Genomic DNA, 12,486 nt, shown 5'->3' with positions numbered 1-12,486 from the left:
TGAGGCATTCACAAAAAAACAACAAATAAACATTCGCATCTGAAAACAATAATCAGAAGAAAAAAACATAAAAAAGCAGATGGCAGAGATACTGAGATGAATCAAGAAGTGGTGGCTCCATTATATAGGGAAGGTCCTTGCAATGCCCCTAACAGTTTAGCTGTAAGTCGAAATGGCTTAAGATGTGCTTAGTTTGATACTTAATGAGCCGTAACTATGAATCGACGCGAAAAAAGAAACATTACTAACCAGTGGGTAGAGAGGGTTACAAAGTACAACACAAACTAGTTTTGTTTGGTCTTTAACTGGCATAGAATTTAAACAATCATCCAAGTCAAGTGCCTGTAACCAGCCCATTTCGCAGCAAGCCTTACGCCAATAGCCAAAGCTGCAGCCAACAACGGCACAGGTGGTGCCTTCCTCAAGCTCTGTCCCTCTTCTTCTTCAGATGAGCTCTTCTTAGTTGAATTATGATACATAGCTAGAGCCAGATACCCTGCGATAGCCACCACTCTCACCCACGGCTCCCCTACACCCGCCAGAACAGCCGCAGAAGGCAACGCCGAGGTCACATCGTCCCTCTTCTTTACCAACCGCGAATACCCATACAAACCCACCAAGACAGTCCAGAACAACGGCTCCGAGATGTACCCCTGCACAGCTGCATACCCCAAAAGACCCGCAAGAGTAACCACATAAGGCTGCTTGCTGATGGAGTTTGGCGCAACCGCTTCTCCTATCGCAAGCACGGATGATGCGAGAAGGATCACAGTGGTTAACTCTCTCACAGGCGTGTAAGCCACGATCCCTGAGTAGAAGGCCCGGACGCTGTAGATTGCGGTTTCCACGAGGGCGATGAGAGAAGTGATGGGATCGCCTATAAAGTGGAAGACGAGTGCCAACGCGAACTTCGAAAGGTCTCCGAGGAATCTAACGATGGCGAAAGCAGTGTTTCTCCAGTTGGACAGCTCAAACAAGACAGCTCTCCACGCATAAACAAGAAACGCTAACGCTGCAGACAGAACATCAAAAACGTTAACTTCATCTGTCCGAATATTGTATTAGACATGTTCAAGAAATTGCTAGGCGATAATTAGGCGCTTTATAGAGGATTATTGATTATGAGGACAACTGATTTTTTAAAAAGTTGCTCAAAAAAATAGTTTTTTGCAGTCTAAAAATTAATTTTTAGAACACTGTTACACTAGTCTAGCTACCAAACAAGGTCTATGCACAACTGAAACAATTTCAAATCACTAGATTACTAGTTCAGATTACAATCACTATGTAAAGATTAAAATTACTGATTCTAGAGGGAGCTCGAAACGGTGACGTACCGATAAACCAGGGCCATCTAACAGGAGTGTCGGGTGCTTCTTTGGTCAAGTGTCTGAATCTATCAGGCATAGTGCTCTCTCGTCTCGCGAATCGCTCCGCCTCATCCTCTGTCTCACCCTTTATTGTATCCTCTTTCTCGCACCTTACCCTAAGTCTTACACTCGGGAACTTCCCCGGAACCGAGAAACCGCGGAGGCTCACGCCGGCGTTCAGAAACTGCGGTGGAGCAATTGTAAGCCTGTTACTGACATTAAGATGAGGATTACGGGAGAGAGAGGATGAACTGATTGCAGGAATTCGAGAATTGCGGCAGAAGGAGGATGAAGAGAGAGCGTAGGCAGTCATCGTCATCGTCTCGTCCTGAAGCTTTTCCGAGAACAAACGAATAGCCTTAGCCAGAGTTAACAACACTGGGCCGTTAAACCATATTGGGCTTTAGCTTTACGACCCAATACATGATTTGTTTAGTTTTTTTTTCTGTTGGTCAATAAATAAATTGTATAGTTTATAACTTTTATATTAGAACTTGAAAGGTTTAAACATTAGCTAGGAAGATGGATGTTTTGTTATCATAGTACATGATCAATTGTTTGTTAGTTATACTAATGGTGCATGTCATCTGGAGATCCCATGAACCCTGAAAATTGTAATAAGAACATGCATGTCATCTGTATATTTTCTTACGTAAGAGAGGAACATGTTATGTAGATTGATTCATATGATTGTAGACGCATTCGAAGGTACATTTGGTTAGATATTGTTACTTCATCATCCTACTTTATTCGCTCGCCCTTTTACTACACGATGAGGACTCTATTCTCATAACCTCTCTTACCTCACTTGAGTCTTTGTGTTGAAATTAAAAACAAAACCTTTGATTAGTATGATAAAAGTATGCATGATGCATCGTCTTGGTGATACCATTTCAACAGTGTTCTAATACGAGCTCAGGACTTTTTGAGTAATAAGAAGATATACAATCTCTTTCCCCTTGTCCCATCTCCTCCTATATTCCAAGACCGTGGTAGGTTTGCCATTGACATCTCAAAGCTGTCAACAGCTAACGAAATAAAGAAATACTTTAATTTTTCCTTCGCCACTTGCCCATACAAAATGAAAGACATGCACTAACTAAAGCATGCTCGTCTGCATGTTCTTCTAGGAAATCCACTTTTTTTTTTACCTTTTCAATTGCTCCATTCAATGACCCATCAGATAATATAGAATAGATATAGCAGTTTTGGAAATTAAGAATACAACAAGGTTTTAAATGCAAGATATTTTTATTTAGTGGACTCTTCTTCAAGCTTTGACATTGCTGGTGAAGTCAACACACATCTGGCAAGTACAATCAGGGAAACGGCATAACTCGCAGCCAAAGCAGACGCAAGAAGTGCAGCCTTTGCAAGTTGGTGAACGTGTGCAGCCTCTATACACTTTCCTGCTTCCTCTCTCTTCCTCTGCCTCACATGTTATCCTGTAACCACCATGATTTATATATTACCATTTCATTTTTGCATAATAAACACAATAACCAAAATAAAACCTACTTGTCGTATGGAAAGTCTGAGCATTTCCAGTTTGGATCAGCCATTGCGTTGTGGTGCAAGAGGCATTCGTCTCTGCTCCTCAACCTGAACCTCCTCTCCTTGCCACATTCGATGCATCCAACAAACTCATCTCTATGGAATACTTTGCTGCCTTGTGATCTGTTTGATCTATTGCACTTCTTTAATGCTTCGTTGTAGTATTTGAGCAATACTGTCTTTGATAATGGAACCTTTTCGCCTCCATTGATAACCCACACATTGTTCTTCCATTTCTTAGCCGTTTCTCTGCCAGAATGCTTCTCGAACGCAGCTGGTGTTAACTTGTCTATACTCAAAACTGTTTAAGTAAGACCATTTTTTTTCTCAAAAGAGCTCTAAATGTGTATATATATACCTAAACGCTAGAGATGGTGTTAGCAGCTACAAGCTGCCACAATAATGGCAATGAGGTTTGTATCAAACTTTAAAATGAAGACTATACACGTACGAACAAGTGATGAATATCATATGTCAATATAGCTACCACAAGGCCACTAAAGAAGAGACCCATCAGCATTAAAGATGCAAACAGCCTAGACATTAGTACATTACAATGAAGCAAATTAAATTCATTTAATTTTCTGTAAGGATGGATTTAGCATACTCTATCAACAATATCAATAAGACATATGGTAGCTAGTTTCTCAAGTAAGAAAGAGTTTAGATTTACTAGTTACTAGCCAAATGTAACCATGTTGATAAGATGTAATCATGCTAAAGATTTTAACTTTATTGGTTAATTACTAGCCGAATGAAATATTAGCTAGGCAGAGAACAAGCAGTAAAGTAAAAGACCCGTGTGAAAACGAAGACTCGAAGAGCTAGAGGAAGAGACAACACAACCTAAAGAAACAACAAACAGTTGATGTAAGAGCGAAGGGTAAAAACCCTCGTAGCCTTAAATAGTAGAAGACATCTCACACACACTTTCACATGTAACATGCACATAAATCAAAACCCATTTTGCCAAAAGCATCAGAAAAACAGGAGAAACAGACGACTGGAGAGACAGAGATAGAGAGCAAAAGAGAGAGAGAGACCTTCATCACAGCCGGGCGTGCATTCACAGGTGATTTCGAGATTGCCGTTGGGGAAAACCCTAAGTTTAGCAATGGCATCACCGTAACGGTGGCTCGTACAACCACACATGACCTCAACGTAACTGCCTCCAACATTGACCCCACTCATCTCTTGCAGCTCCTCTTGTCTGAACAACATAGACCCACATTGTATCTCTTCCACATTCGCCATCTCTCTCTCAATCTCTTCTCCTCTCTGGATCCCTTTCTTATAACGTATGAGAGAGAGAGGAGGAAAGGCCTCGTTTTGGGGTATAAAAGGAAAGCCCTAAAGGAGCACGCATCTCAAAAGCTGAGACTGAGAGAGAGAGAGATCTGATATCAAAGCAAAAGCTTATTAAGGGACTTTTCGGGAGAAGAGAGAGATTAATAAGTAGAAAGAGAGAGAGAATGCCTTTGGCCTTTGGGTTTTGGGTTTACAGAGAAAGTAAAGAAAAGTGCACAAAAAAAAAAAAAAAAGTAAAGAAACTCTTATACAAAAGTAGGCATGAGACGGATCGGATATCCGGGCAATTTTAAGGTATCCAGATTTGGATCCTTATCCGGCGGATCCATAATTTTACTATTTTTATCAAGATCTCGGGTTCTCGGATATCCTGGTGTCGGATATCCTTGAAAAAATTGTAATATCCGGCGGATATCCGGATCCGGATTTGGATCTTTAATATAAATAAAAAATAATATTAATATATATAAAATATTAACAATAATTTAAAAATAAAAAAAATATATAATGTTTTTAATTATTTCTATGTATAATATTACAAAATTTACATAAAATTTATATATACTATTATAAAAATGAAAATATATTAAATAAAATTAAATTAAAATTAAATTAATTTTTATATATAAGTATTACTATTTTTGAAATATTTATTAATAAAACTTACGGATCCGGATATCCAGACTAAAATTAAGATATCCGGATACGGATCCGACTTCGACAGATCCAATATTTTACTATTCGGATCCGGATTCGGCTCCTCTGGATATCCGGATATCCGGATTTTTGGATCGGATCCGGATTCGATCCGGATCTCGGATAAAAGTGCCAGGTCTATACAAAAGTAGTGAGTTTTTATTCTGGCCGATGCCAAATTAGCAGCTGGCTGGCCAACAAAAACAAAACTCGTGAGGGGGGATGGGACATTGGGACCTCTTTATTATATTAAAGATATATTAGCATCCAACCTAACATAATAACAGTGTAGGGATATGAGAGAGAGAGATGCGGTGTAGAAGAAGAGTTGAGGAATAAGGTGAATCAAGTGTTTCAGGTCCTTTTTGTACTTGTTCACGACTCTTGATTTGAAGTCATTTTTTTTTTTTTTTTTTTGATCAAAGATTTGAAGTCATTTTGTTTTGTTTACTCTCTCATCCTTCTCTTGGAGGTTCTGCAAATTCTTGGGCTCTTCCCTTTCCTTAGGGTTCATTGGTTACCGAGTCATTTCTCCCCAGTGGCTCTTTTTTATCTTTCAATTAAAGATTAATTGATAATTAAAAGTTTGTGTGTTTTAATTTAATAAACAAGTTTAATCAAAGCTATTCCTTCTGTTTCAATATAGATGATGTTTTAGAAGGTTTGTTTTGTTTCAATTTACATGAAGTTTTGAGATTTTAAGGAAGTTTTGAGATTTTAAGGAAGTTTTGAGATTTTAATGTTAATTTTAATTTTATTGGAAACTGTTCAACCAATTAGATTTTACATTTTTTTTTATAATTGGTTAACTGATTTTATAATTATATCTTTAAAATATTTTTCTAGAGAAATGTAATTTTCTTAATCTCTGTGCACTATTACAAAATATGTTTTTTTGTGCACATTTTAATCAAAAAATATGTATTTGACTATAAAGCAACTACTAGTAACCAAGTTACGACGTCATTGACATCTATGTCTGTTAGGTATTCTGAAACGCGCTCTAACCCCAATGTCATGTGCATATCTACGTGTATATTATTATGTTTGAGGATCTGATTATTTAATAACCTAATACTCCCTCTATTTCAAAATACATAAAATTTTAGGATATGACACAACTATTAAAAAACTTATTTTTTATTTAAAAAATATCATTAAAATATAAATTAATAATTATTCAACTAATCACAAAACAAATTATAAAATATGATTGGTTACACATTTTTGATAAAGTTAAAAAGTACATTGAATTATGAAAACATCGTTTATTTTGAAAGATAAAAAAACGGAGGGAGTAAGAGACTAGTGTTGCCATATTCTCATAGATATGAATTATGTGTTGTTCTTTAAGTATACTTTTTTAGAAGATGGAAAGAAGATGGAATAGTATTGTCGACATTCTAGCAAAGAATGTTCGGTCTACTCATTTATATTTAGTTCAGTTGATACATTACTATCTGGATTCACACAATATGATCGGTCTTACATAAAGAGAAAAACATACATTGGTATCTTCGAAAATATGACATAATGATGTCAACATCTTTACTCCAAAAACTCTTTCCTCCTAGTTACCCCAAAAGAGTATGGATTCACTAACAGTAGTACTATTTTTCCTTTTGGGTTTGGTTTGTACAAATTAATGGGCCTTGGCCGTTTTAAGCTCTACTTTTTTGGTTCTATTTCCCATAGTAAAAGAAAACTGATGTGATATAGACCTCAATTACCAGAATGACGATGATATAAGCTTCAGCGTTTGATGTTCAAATGGAACCGTCTGTCACGATTGTTACATATGATACGACGAATACCAGCTTCTTTGTAGCACAAGAGATTTTCAGTATTTAATTCAGCATTTTTCTTACACTGCATGTGTATATTATTATTTTTATTCACCATCCAAGGCAATGTGCATTTTTTCTTACAAAATCTTGTTGTGTGTTGAAATGTCTCAGTAATGAGGGGTCACTATCAAGCGAGATATTGTCCACCAGCATGGAATTTTGATTTTTCTTTTACAACGACGAAGAAAAGAACTGTTTCTTTTTGTCTCGATAGTATCAATGAGACATGGATTGGATTCGTCGGAGTAAGAAGGAATATAGGGAGCCCAGAGTAGGCACGGGCCAACCTGTACAGATCGGCCCATTAAGGATAACACGTAACAAGAGAGAAGAGAGAAGAGAGAGAGTGTGTGGAAAGCATTTAAGAAACGTAGAGACAGAAATGGGATGCTGCTTGAGCGCCGGGAAAGTCACAGCTCCGCCTGTCCCCACCCGAAGTCTCAGACTCAGAAGCTCAGCACCCTCCTCCATCGCTCCCGACACCAGAGATCTCTCACAGCAAGTCCGACATTTGCAGCGTCTCTCACAGTTTCTCAACCGCCACTAACTGCTGCTTCCATCCTCGACGAAGAGGACGCTATCAGCAAACTCCACCGACATCCTCCTCCTTCTTCTACTTCTTCTTTCTCTCGCCGCAACATGTCTGAAAGAATCTCCAGATCTCCGAGAGGACAACACTCGCCTCAGGGGAAGCTGTCCCGTCCGAGAGAGACCATATAACCAGCCAACCGGCGAAATGTGGACTCGAGTCCTCTCCCACGAAGCGGGTTGCTAGAAGGTCCAAGACGTCGGTCACGGTCTCCGGCAACTCGTGGCCCTAGTTCGGCAAGAAGAAGCCCCATGAAGAAGCGTGAAGCAGCTCTGGAGAAGGAGGGAGCAGAAGTGAAGGTGAAGAAGGAAGAGGAGAAAGTAGCTGTAGAGGAAAAGAAGGAAGAAGAAGATGTAGCTGTGAGGGAGCCTTATGTGTCTATGGAATGCTTCATCTTTCTCTGATCTCACTCTCTACTTCCATTAACTGATGCTTTGATTGATTCATTTTGATTTCCACTTTTTGAATTGTAAATTCCGTAATGTACAATAATATTAACCAAATCTTTGCCGATCTTTCTTAAAGTAAAAGCAAAAGCAAAAGCAAAAGCAAAGCCGATAGAAGACACTGTTCTGTTATAAGTACACTCAGACTACGTAAAGACTTGTCTTTTTTCATATTAAAAACAAAAAGGTTTTTGTCCAAAAAAAAAACAAATAGGTTAACTTATGTGGTGAACATTCTTTGTTCTTTATGGGTTGCTATAGAGTGTGGGAAGTAGAGAAAGAGAAATTTGAATCGATCTTCATCTGAGGTAGTCTATGTATCTATCAACTTTGTTTGTTTTCCTCGTCTGCATATTGTTTCTTACAGCAGTGTGGAGTCTTAACATGTTATTTGGAAACACATTCTTATTTATAATATGTATCTTTATTGAGAGAGAGAGATAACAGCGATATGAGTGATGAAATGGCTAGTAGACTTGTTGTGTAAACCAGAAGAAGGAATCTGACGATACCAAGATTGTCGACCCTTGTGCGTCTAGCAAATGCTTATTTGTTGACGAGTTCAAGTGGTTGTGGCACTGGTGGAACTTCATCTTCTCTAGAGCTTGGACCGGAAGCTCCATATCCAGGGTGTGGGGCAAAACTACTAGGGATTCCACAAGAAGAGGCTGGAGCAGCAGCAATTGGATCGTTGTAAGGATTGAATGGCCTTTTAGGCTGGGGTGGCAGCAAGAATCTTCCTAATCTAGGGATGAGACCAGATGGTTGGGGTGCAATGCTCACAAGAAACTCTGAGTGTTTTGTCTCACCGGTAGTGAAGAAGTTGGGAATGTAACGCATTCCACTTACTCTCTCTGCACATCCAATAACCAGGCTTAGCATAGCCATTGTGGCAATCAGTGTTTGCAGAGGAGAAGCCATTGTTGTGTTAACGGAGGATAAAGTTGGAGCTTGAATGTTTGTTGGTTTATGGAGGAAATGAGGAATAGATAGTGTGGGGGTTCTTTATAGAATGAAATGGTTCAAGCTAATTGTGTGTACATTAAACGAAAATTAACAAGTTCTTTATTTGCCAAAAAGAGAGCCTGCAAAGTCTGGTGACATCTTTACATTGGCTGAGGTAAGTCATAAGTGCATGATCAGTCACCCCCATTCGCCACAAATGCCTAATTAATACTCTATTTGTTTTTAAATGATGTATTTTTTGGTTTATACATACTAGAAATATATTTAATTTTTTTTTGACTATAGATGTATCGTTTTTTATGTTTAACTGTTTTCCATAAATCAGTAGTATTTAAATAACTACACTTATTTTCTTAAAGTTTACAATTTATAAATAATTAATAAAAATACATAAAAATGTAAAACACATAGTCTAAAAAAAATTTAGTTTAAAAGAATTATCTTGAGAAATGTGTAAATAACTTGATGGGATTTCTAGTCAGTAGAATCTATTCTTCTTCTCAAAAGCAAGTTGTGATTCTGAAGATTTAAATGGGAGAGACGACGGCGTCCAAAGAGTTTGATAACTTCTTTTTTCTTTCTGTTTGTTCTTTCAAAGTTGGTAAACAAAAAGATAATGCAACCCTTCAATTTTTGACCATTTCTATAGACTATAGTTTCATTCTCCGATCAAATCTTTTTTTTTATAATAAGTTTGTTTATTTATTACATGATTTACGTGAGTAGCGGTGTACAATTTTAATTAGAAAAAAAAACCAACAAAAGTCAAAGTCTTTCCGTATGTTTTTAATGCCCATGTCGTACTATTTGAATAGGTCAAACTTGTACTGTAAATAAATTAACAACATTAAGCCGACTGATCCTGTCACATGTCCTTTCTTTTTGTTAAATGATTATTTCTTCACCATATGAATTATAAAAACAAAAGTATAATTTGATTGATTAACCTAGATTCTTCTCTTGTTTCCAAGTAAAATGTGATCGATCTCGTTTCTTTTCTTTCAAGATGTAACCGTAGGAGACTTTTGGCTTGTGGAAGATGTCATCTCAAGCATAAAAAGCTCTGTTTTTTCTAGGTCTTGTTCACGGACTATACAACAAGGCAATTACCAAAACAAACTCAGTCTTATCCGGAGAAACCATAAAAAAAATGAAAATAAATGGAGAAGGTGGAGAGTTGTGAGAGGGACATGTAAATCTACCAATGCATCCTCCTGCTTCAGAAGAATGAGTCACATTGAGAGAGTTTGGTTACATAAACTTATATATAACCTATTTTCACAACTCTCTTTTCAAAAGTATATATAACCTTTCAATCAAAACAGCGTCTTCCCAGGATCTCTCTGTTTTTCTGACATTGCCGTGAAAGTCTCAAACGCTCGTCCTATAAAGCAAACTCATTACAAAAAGAAACACACTTTTGTCCGAAAGTTTAGCTCTTTGAAACGCGTCAGGGAAAGAGAAATCCACAAGACTCTCTCTTACCTCTTTTCTCTGTTTTTTCTGTGTTGAGTTTCTTTTTTTTTTTTTTTTCTTGGAAAATGATGTGTTATGAAAACGAATCAAACCTGGACCGGTTCCTTCGCTGCACAACACCAGTCGTCCCTTCGCTTTCCCTCCCAAAGGTTCCACGCTTTTACGTTCAACGTCATCTTCTTCCTTAATTAACTCTCTGAGTTACATGATCTAAAAGTTGTGTGTTTGGCAGACACAGATCAAGAACCTGAATCGTCTATGGTACCCTTCGGAGAGCGAGAGCGTTGATTATTTCAGGTTAAGTGATTTTTGGGATTGTTTCGACGAGTGGAGCGCATACGGTGCAGGTGTTCCCATCTTGTCTGAAACCGGCGAGACATTGGTCCAATACTATGTTCCTTACCTCTCTGCTATCCAGATTTTCACTTCTCATTCTGCTCTTATTGCCCTAAGGTAATATATATTTAGTCCATTGTCAGAAACATAAACACATCTAAGATGTTGCTGCCATGATGATTACTGAGGGAGGAGACTGAGTCTGGAGACTCAGGGAGCGAGACGTGTAGCGAGGAATGGAGATGGGAAGGATGGTCTTCGTCAGAGGAAGGAGTGGATCATCAAGAACCTCTCGATCGTCTCGGTTACTCTTACTTGCAGTATTTCGAGAGATGTACTCCTTACTCTCGGGTCCCTCTCATGGATAAAGTTTGCTTTTCTCCTATATCTTCTAGTGGCTTGTAATAGTTTATTATTTTAGAAAAATAATCTGTCTACTTTTAGATCAAAGGGTTGGGAGAAAGACATGCAGGCTTGAGGTCATTGAGGAGTGTTGATCTGTCTCCTGCGAGTTGGATGGCTGTTGCTTGGTCTGCCTCTTTTTTTAGCAAATGTCTTATTGTTTTGTTTGGTTTCAGAAAGAAAATTTAAGATCAATGTAAAAAATGGTTATGATGTTGGTTATGTTATAGGTATCCAATCTATCACATCCCCATGAACCGAAGCATAAAGGACTTGTCTACTTGCTTCCTCACTTACCACACACTTTCTTCGTCTTTCCAAGGTGCAGTTTCACTACCCTCTCGGGGATGTGTATATTTTATACCGTACATTCATTTCTATAGTCCTCCTTTTGTTATTTTTGGTGTCATTGTAACAGATGTGGAGAAAGAGAAGAAGGAAAGGATAAGTGTTGGTGCATTTGGGATGGCCACTTACAAAACGCAAGGGAGACTATGGGACAATGATAGATTGCTTTCCCTTTTGAGCGTAGCAGATTCTTGGTTAAAGCAGCTAAGGGTCCACCACCATGACTTCACCTACTTCACCACTACTCCTTATCATCTCTAATAACAGCATAGTGTTTTTATATTGAGTCTTGGTTAACAATCTATTTAGTTTTGTGTGTTTAAGAGTAGCTAGAGATATCAATAACGTTGAACAACATTTGGAAGTCTTAGAAAACAACATGCACTGACTTTTTCTTCAAAATGTTTTCATCTTAGATTTGGTTTTGGGTGTGTATGATTATGGGCATAATACATTTTATTCTCTTCTAATGTTTTATGGCTTTTCTGTTTTGTATAAACGCCGGTTCTCGTGATTTTGCTTGTATACAAAGTCCAAATTGTGACAGCATTCGTGCTAATAGGGATTAAAGGCTAGACTAGCACTAATTGAATCGCCTAATTACCAAGCTTCTTATAGAGCTAAAGTGTAAAATATTATTACAACAAGCAATACAAGTGTTTTTGATGAAAGTAAAAGAAAGACAAGTTTACCTCAAGTTTCGGATTTTTCTACCACTACACTTCCACCTTTTATTAAATTTATTATTCCCAACTAAAAGCTTCCTATAACAACTATAGATTCCAAAAAAAGTAATTTTGATTTCGACATGACATCTCTCTATATTTCAAACCATCTGCAACTATAAGTTCTGATGAACATATCAAGCATATATATATATATGCACGTAAGATAACATGTTGAAATAAGTTACAAACTTGAAAATCTATTTTTTCAAACTTGGTCGGTGTTTAATACCAAAAAGAAGAAGAAGAAGGACTTGGTCGGTTTTGCGAGTATCTTTCAGAGGTGGAGAAAAGAACAAAATATCATAAAAAGTGAAAGCTGGGTTTGACCAATCACCGACCCGGAGGAGTGAATACTAACTATATAATCAAGTAAATAAATAAATAAATAATTTATAGGGTCGAATTAATAAGTTAGACATA

General features: G+C 37.5%; 5 protein-coding genes across 6 annotated transcripts; 2 read left to right on the top strand and 3 right to left on the bottom strand.

The window, feature by feature from the left end:
• Window positions 1-217: 217 nt before the first annotated feature.
• Window positions 218-1,718, bottom strand: BNAC07G50640D. Its single transcript, XM_013850640.3, has 2 exons — window positions 1,338-1,718; window positions 218-1,012 (listed from the first exon to the last, which is right to left on the bottom strand). The coding sequence occupies exons 1-2, from the start codon at window positions 1,687-1,689 to the stop codon at window positions 318-320; spliced, it is 1,047 nt and encodes a 348-aa protein (XP_013706094.1). The 5' UTR covers window positions 1,690-1,718; the 3' UTR covers window positions 218-317.
• Window positions 1,719-2,374: 656 nt separating this feature from the next.
• Window positions 2,375-4,444, bottom strand: LOC106407634 (protein ULTRAPETALA 1). Of its 2 annotated transcripts, none has more exons than XM_013848510.2 (3): window positions 3,968-4,444; window positions 2,889-3,213; window positions 2,375-2,815 (listed from the first exon to the last, which is right to left on the bottom strand). In XM_013848510.2, exons 1-3 carry the CDS (start codon window positions 4,176-4,178, stop codon window positions 2,641-2,643), a joined length of 711 nt encoding a protein of 236 aa, XP_013703964.1. In that variant the 5' UTR covers window positions 4,179-4,444; the 3' UTR covers window positions 2,375-2,640. The 2 variants fall into 2 exon arrangements, with proteins under 2 accessions (XP_013703964.1, XP_013703962.1); XM_013848508.2 differs by having other exon boundaries at window positions 2,889-3,225; window positions 3,968-4,437.
• A 2,729-nt stretch (window positions 4,445-7,173) lies between these two features.
• On the top strand, window positions 7,174-7,879 carry LOC106408466 (the record flags this gene model as incomplete). The annotated part of the gene is given in 2 exon segments (XM_013849240.3): window positions 7,174-7,319; window positions 7,321-7,879. Coding segments are annotated over 2 exon segments (594 nt in total), but the record flags the coding sequence as incomplete, so codon positions are not given.
• A 290-nt stretch (window positions 7,880-8,169) lies between these two features.
• On the bottom strand, window positions 8,170-9,212 carry LOC125590121 (putative cell wall protein). The gene has a single exon (XM_048763178.1). The coding sequence runs from the start codon at window positions 8,729-8,731 to the stop codon at window positions 8,357-8,359; it is 375 nt and encodes a 124-aa protein (XP_048619135.1). The 5' UTR covers window positions 8,732-9,212; the 3' UTR covers window positions 8,170-8,356.
• A 273-nt stretch (window positions 9,213-9,485) lies between these two features.
• On the top strand, window positions 9,486-11,808 carry LOC106407561. Its single transcript, XM_013848439.3, has 6 exons — window positions 9,486-10,401; window positions 10,485-10,705; window positions 10,777-10,957; window positions 11,033-11,118; window positions 11,221-11,312; window positions 11,409-11,808. The coding sequence occupies exons 1-6, from the start codon at window positions 10,318-10,320 to the stop codon at window positions 11,597-11,599; spliced, it is 855 nt and encodes a 284-aa protein (XP_013703893.1). The 5' UTR covers window positions 9,486-10,317; the 3' UTR covers window positions 11,600-11,808.
• Window positions 11,809-12,486: the final 678 nt, after the last annotated feature.

This window comes from Brassica napus, chromosome C7, assembly GCF_020379485.1.
Source record: "Brassica napus cultivar Da-Ae chromosome C7, Da-Ae, whole genome shotgun sequence".
In the NCBI taxonomy this organism is placed as follows: domain Eukaryota; kingdom Viridiplantae; phylum Streptophyta; class Magnoliopsida; order Brassicales; family Brassicaceae; genus Brassica; species Brassica napus.
This window is presented reverse-complemented; position numbering and strand designations above follow the sequence as displayed.

Excerpts from the sequence above, each read along its gene's own strand:
- LOC106407561 (XM_013848439.3), top strand. The coding sequence starts at position 10,318 with ATGATGTGTTATGAAAACGAATCAAACCTGGACCGGTTCCTTCGCTGC. Across the intron at positions 10,402-10,484 it reads CTTCGCTTTCCCTCCCAAAG|ACACAGATCAAGAACCTGAA; the intron begins GTTCCACGCTTT and ends TGTGTTTGGCAG. Across the intron at positions 11,313-11,408 it reads ACTTTCTTCGTCTTTCCAAG|ATGTGGAGAAAGAGAAGAAG; the intron begins GTGCAGTTTCAC and ends TCATTGTAACAG.
- LOC106407634 (XM_013848508.2), bottom strand. The coding sequence starts at position 4,178 with ATGGCGAATGTGGAAGAGATACAATGTGGGTCTATGTTGTTCAGACAA. Across the intron at positions 3,226-3,967 it reads CACGCCCGGCTGTGATGAAG|TTTTGAGTATAGACAAGTTA; the intron begins GTCTCTCTCTCT and ends TTACTTAAACAG. Across the intron at positions 2,816-2,888 it reads TCAGACTTTCCATACGACAA|GATAACATGTGAGGCAGAGG; the intron begins GTAGGTTTTATT and ends TGGTGGTTACAG.
- LOC125590121 (XM_048763178.1), bottom strand. The coding sequence starts at position 8,731 with ATGGCTTCTCCTCTGCAAACACTGATTGCCACAATGGCTATGCTAAGC.
- BNAC07G50640D (XM_013850640.3), bottom strand. The coding sequence starts at position 1,689 with ATGACGATGACTGCCTACGCTCTCTCTTCATCCTCCTTCTGCCGCAAT. Across the intron at positions 1,013-1,337 it reads TAGATGGCCCTGGTTTATCG|CGTTAGCGTTTCTTGTTTAT; the intron begins GTACGTCACCGT and ends TTCTGTCTGCAG.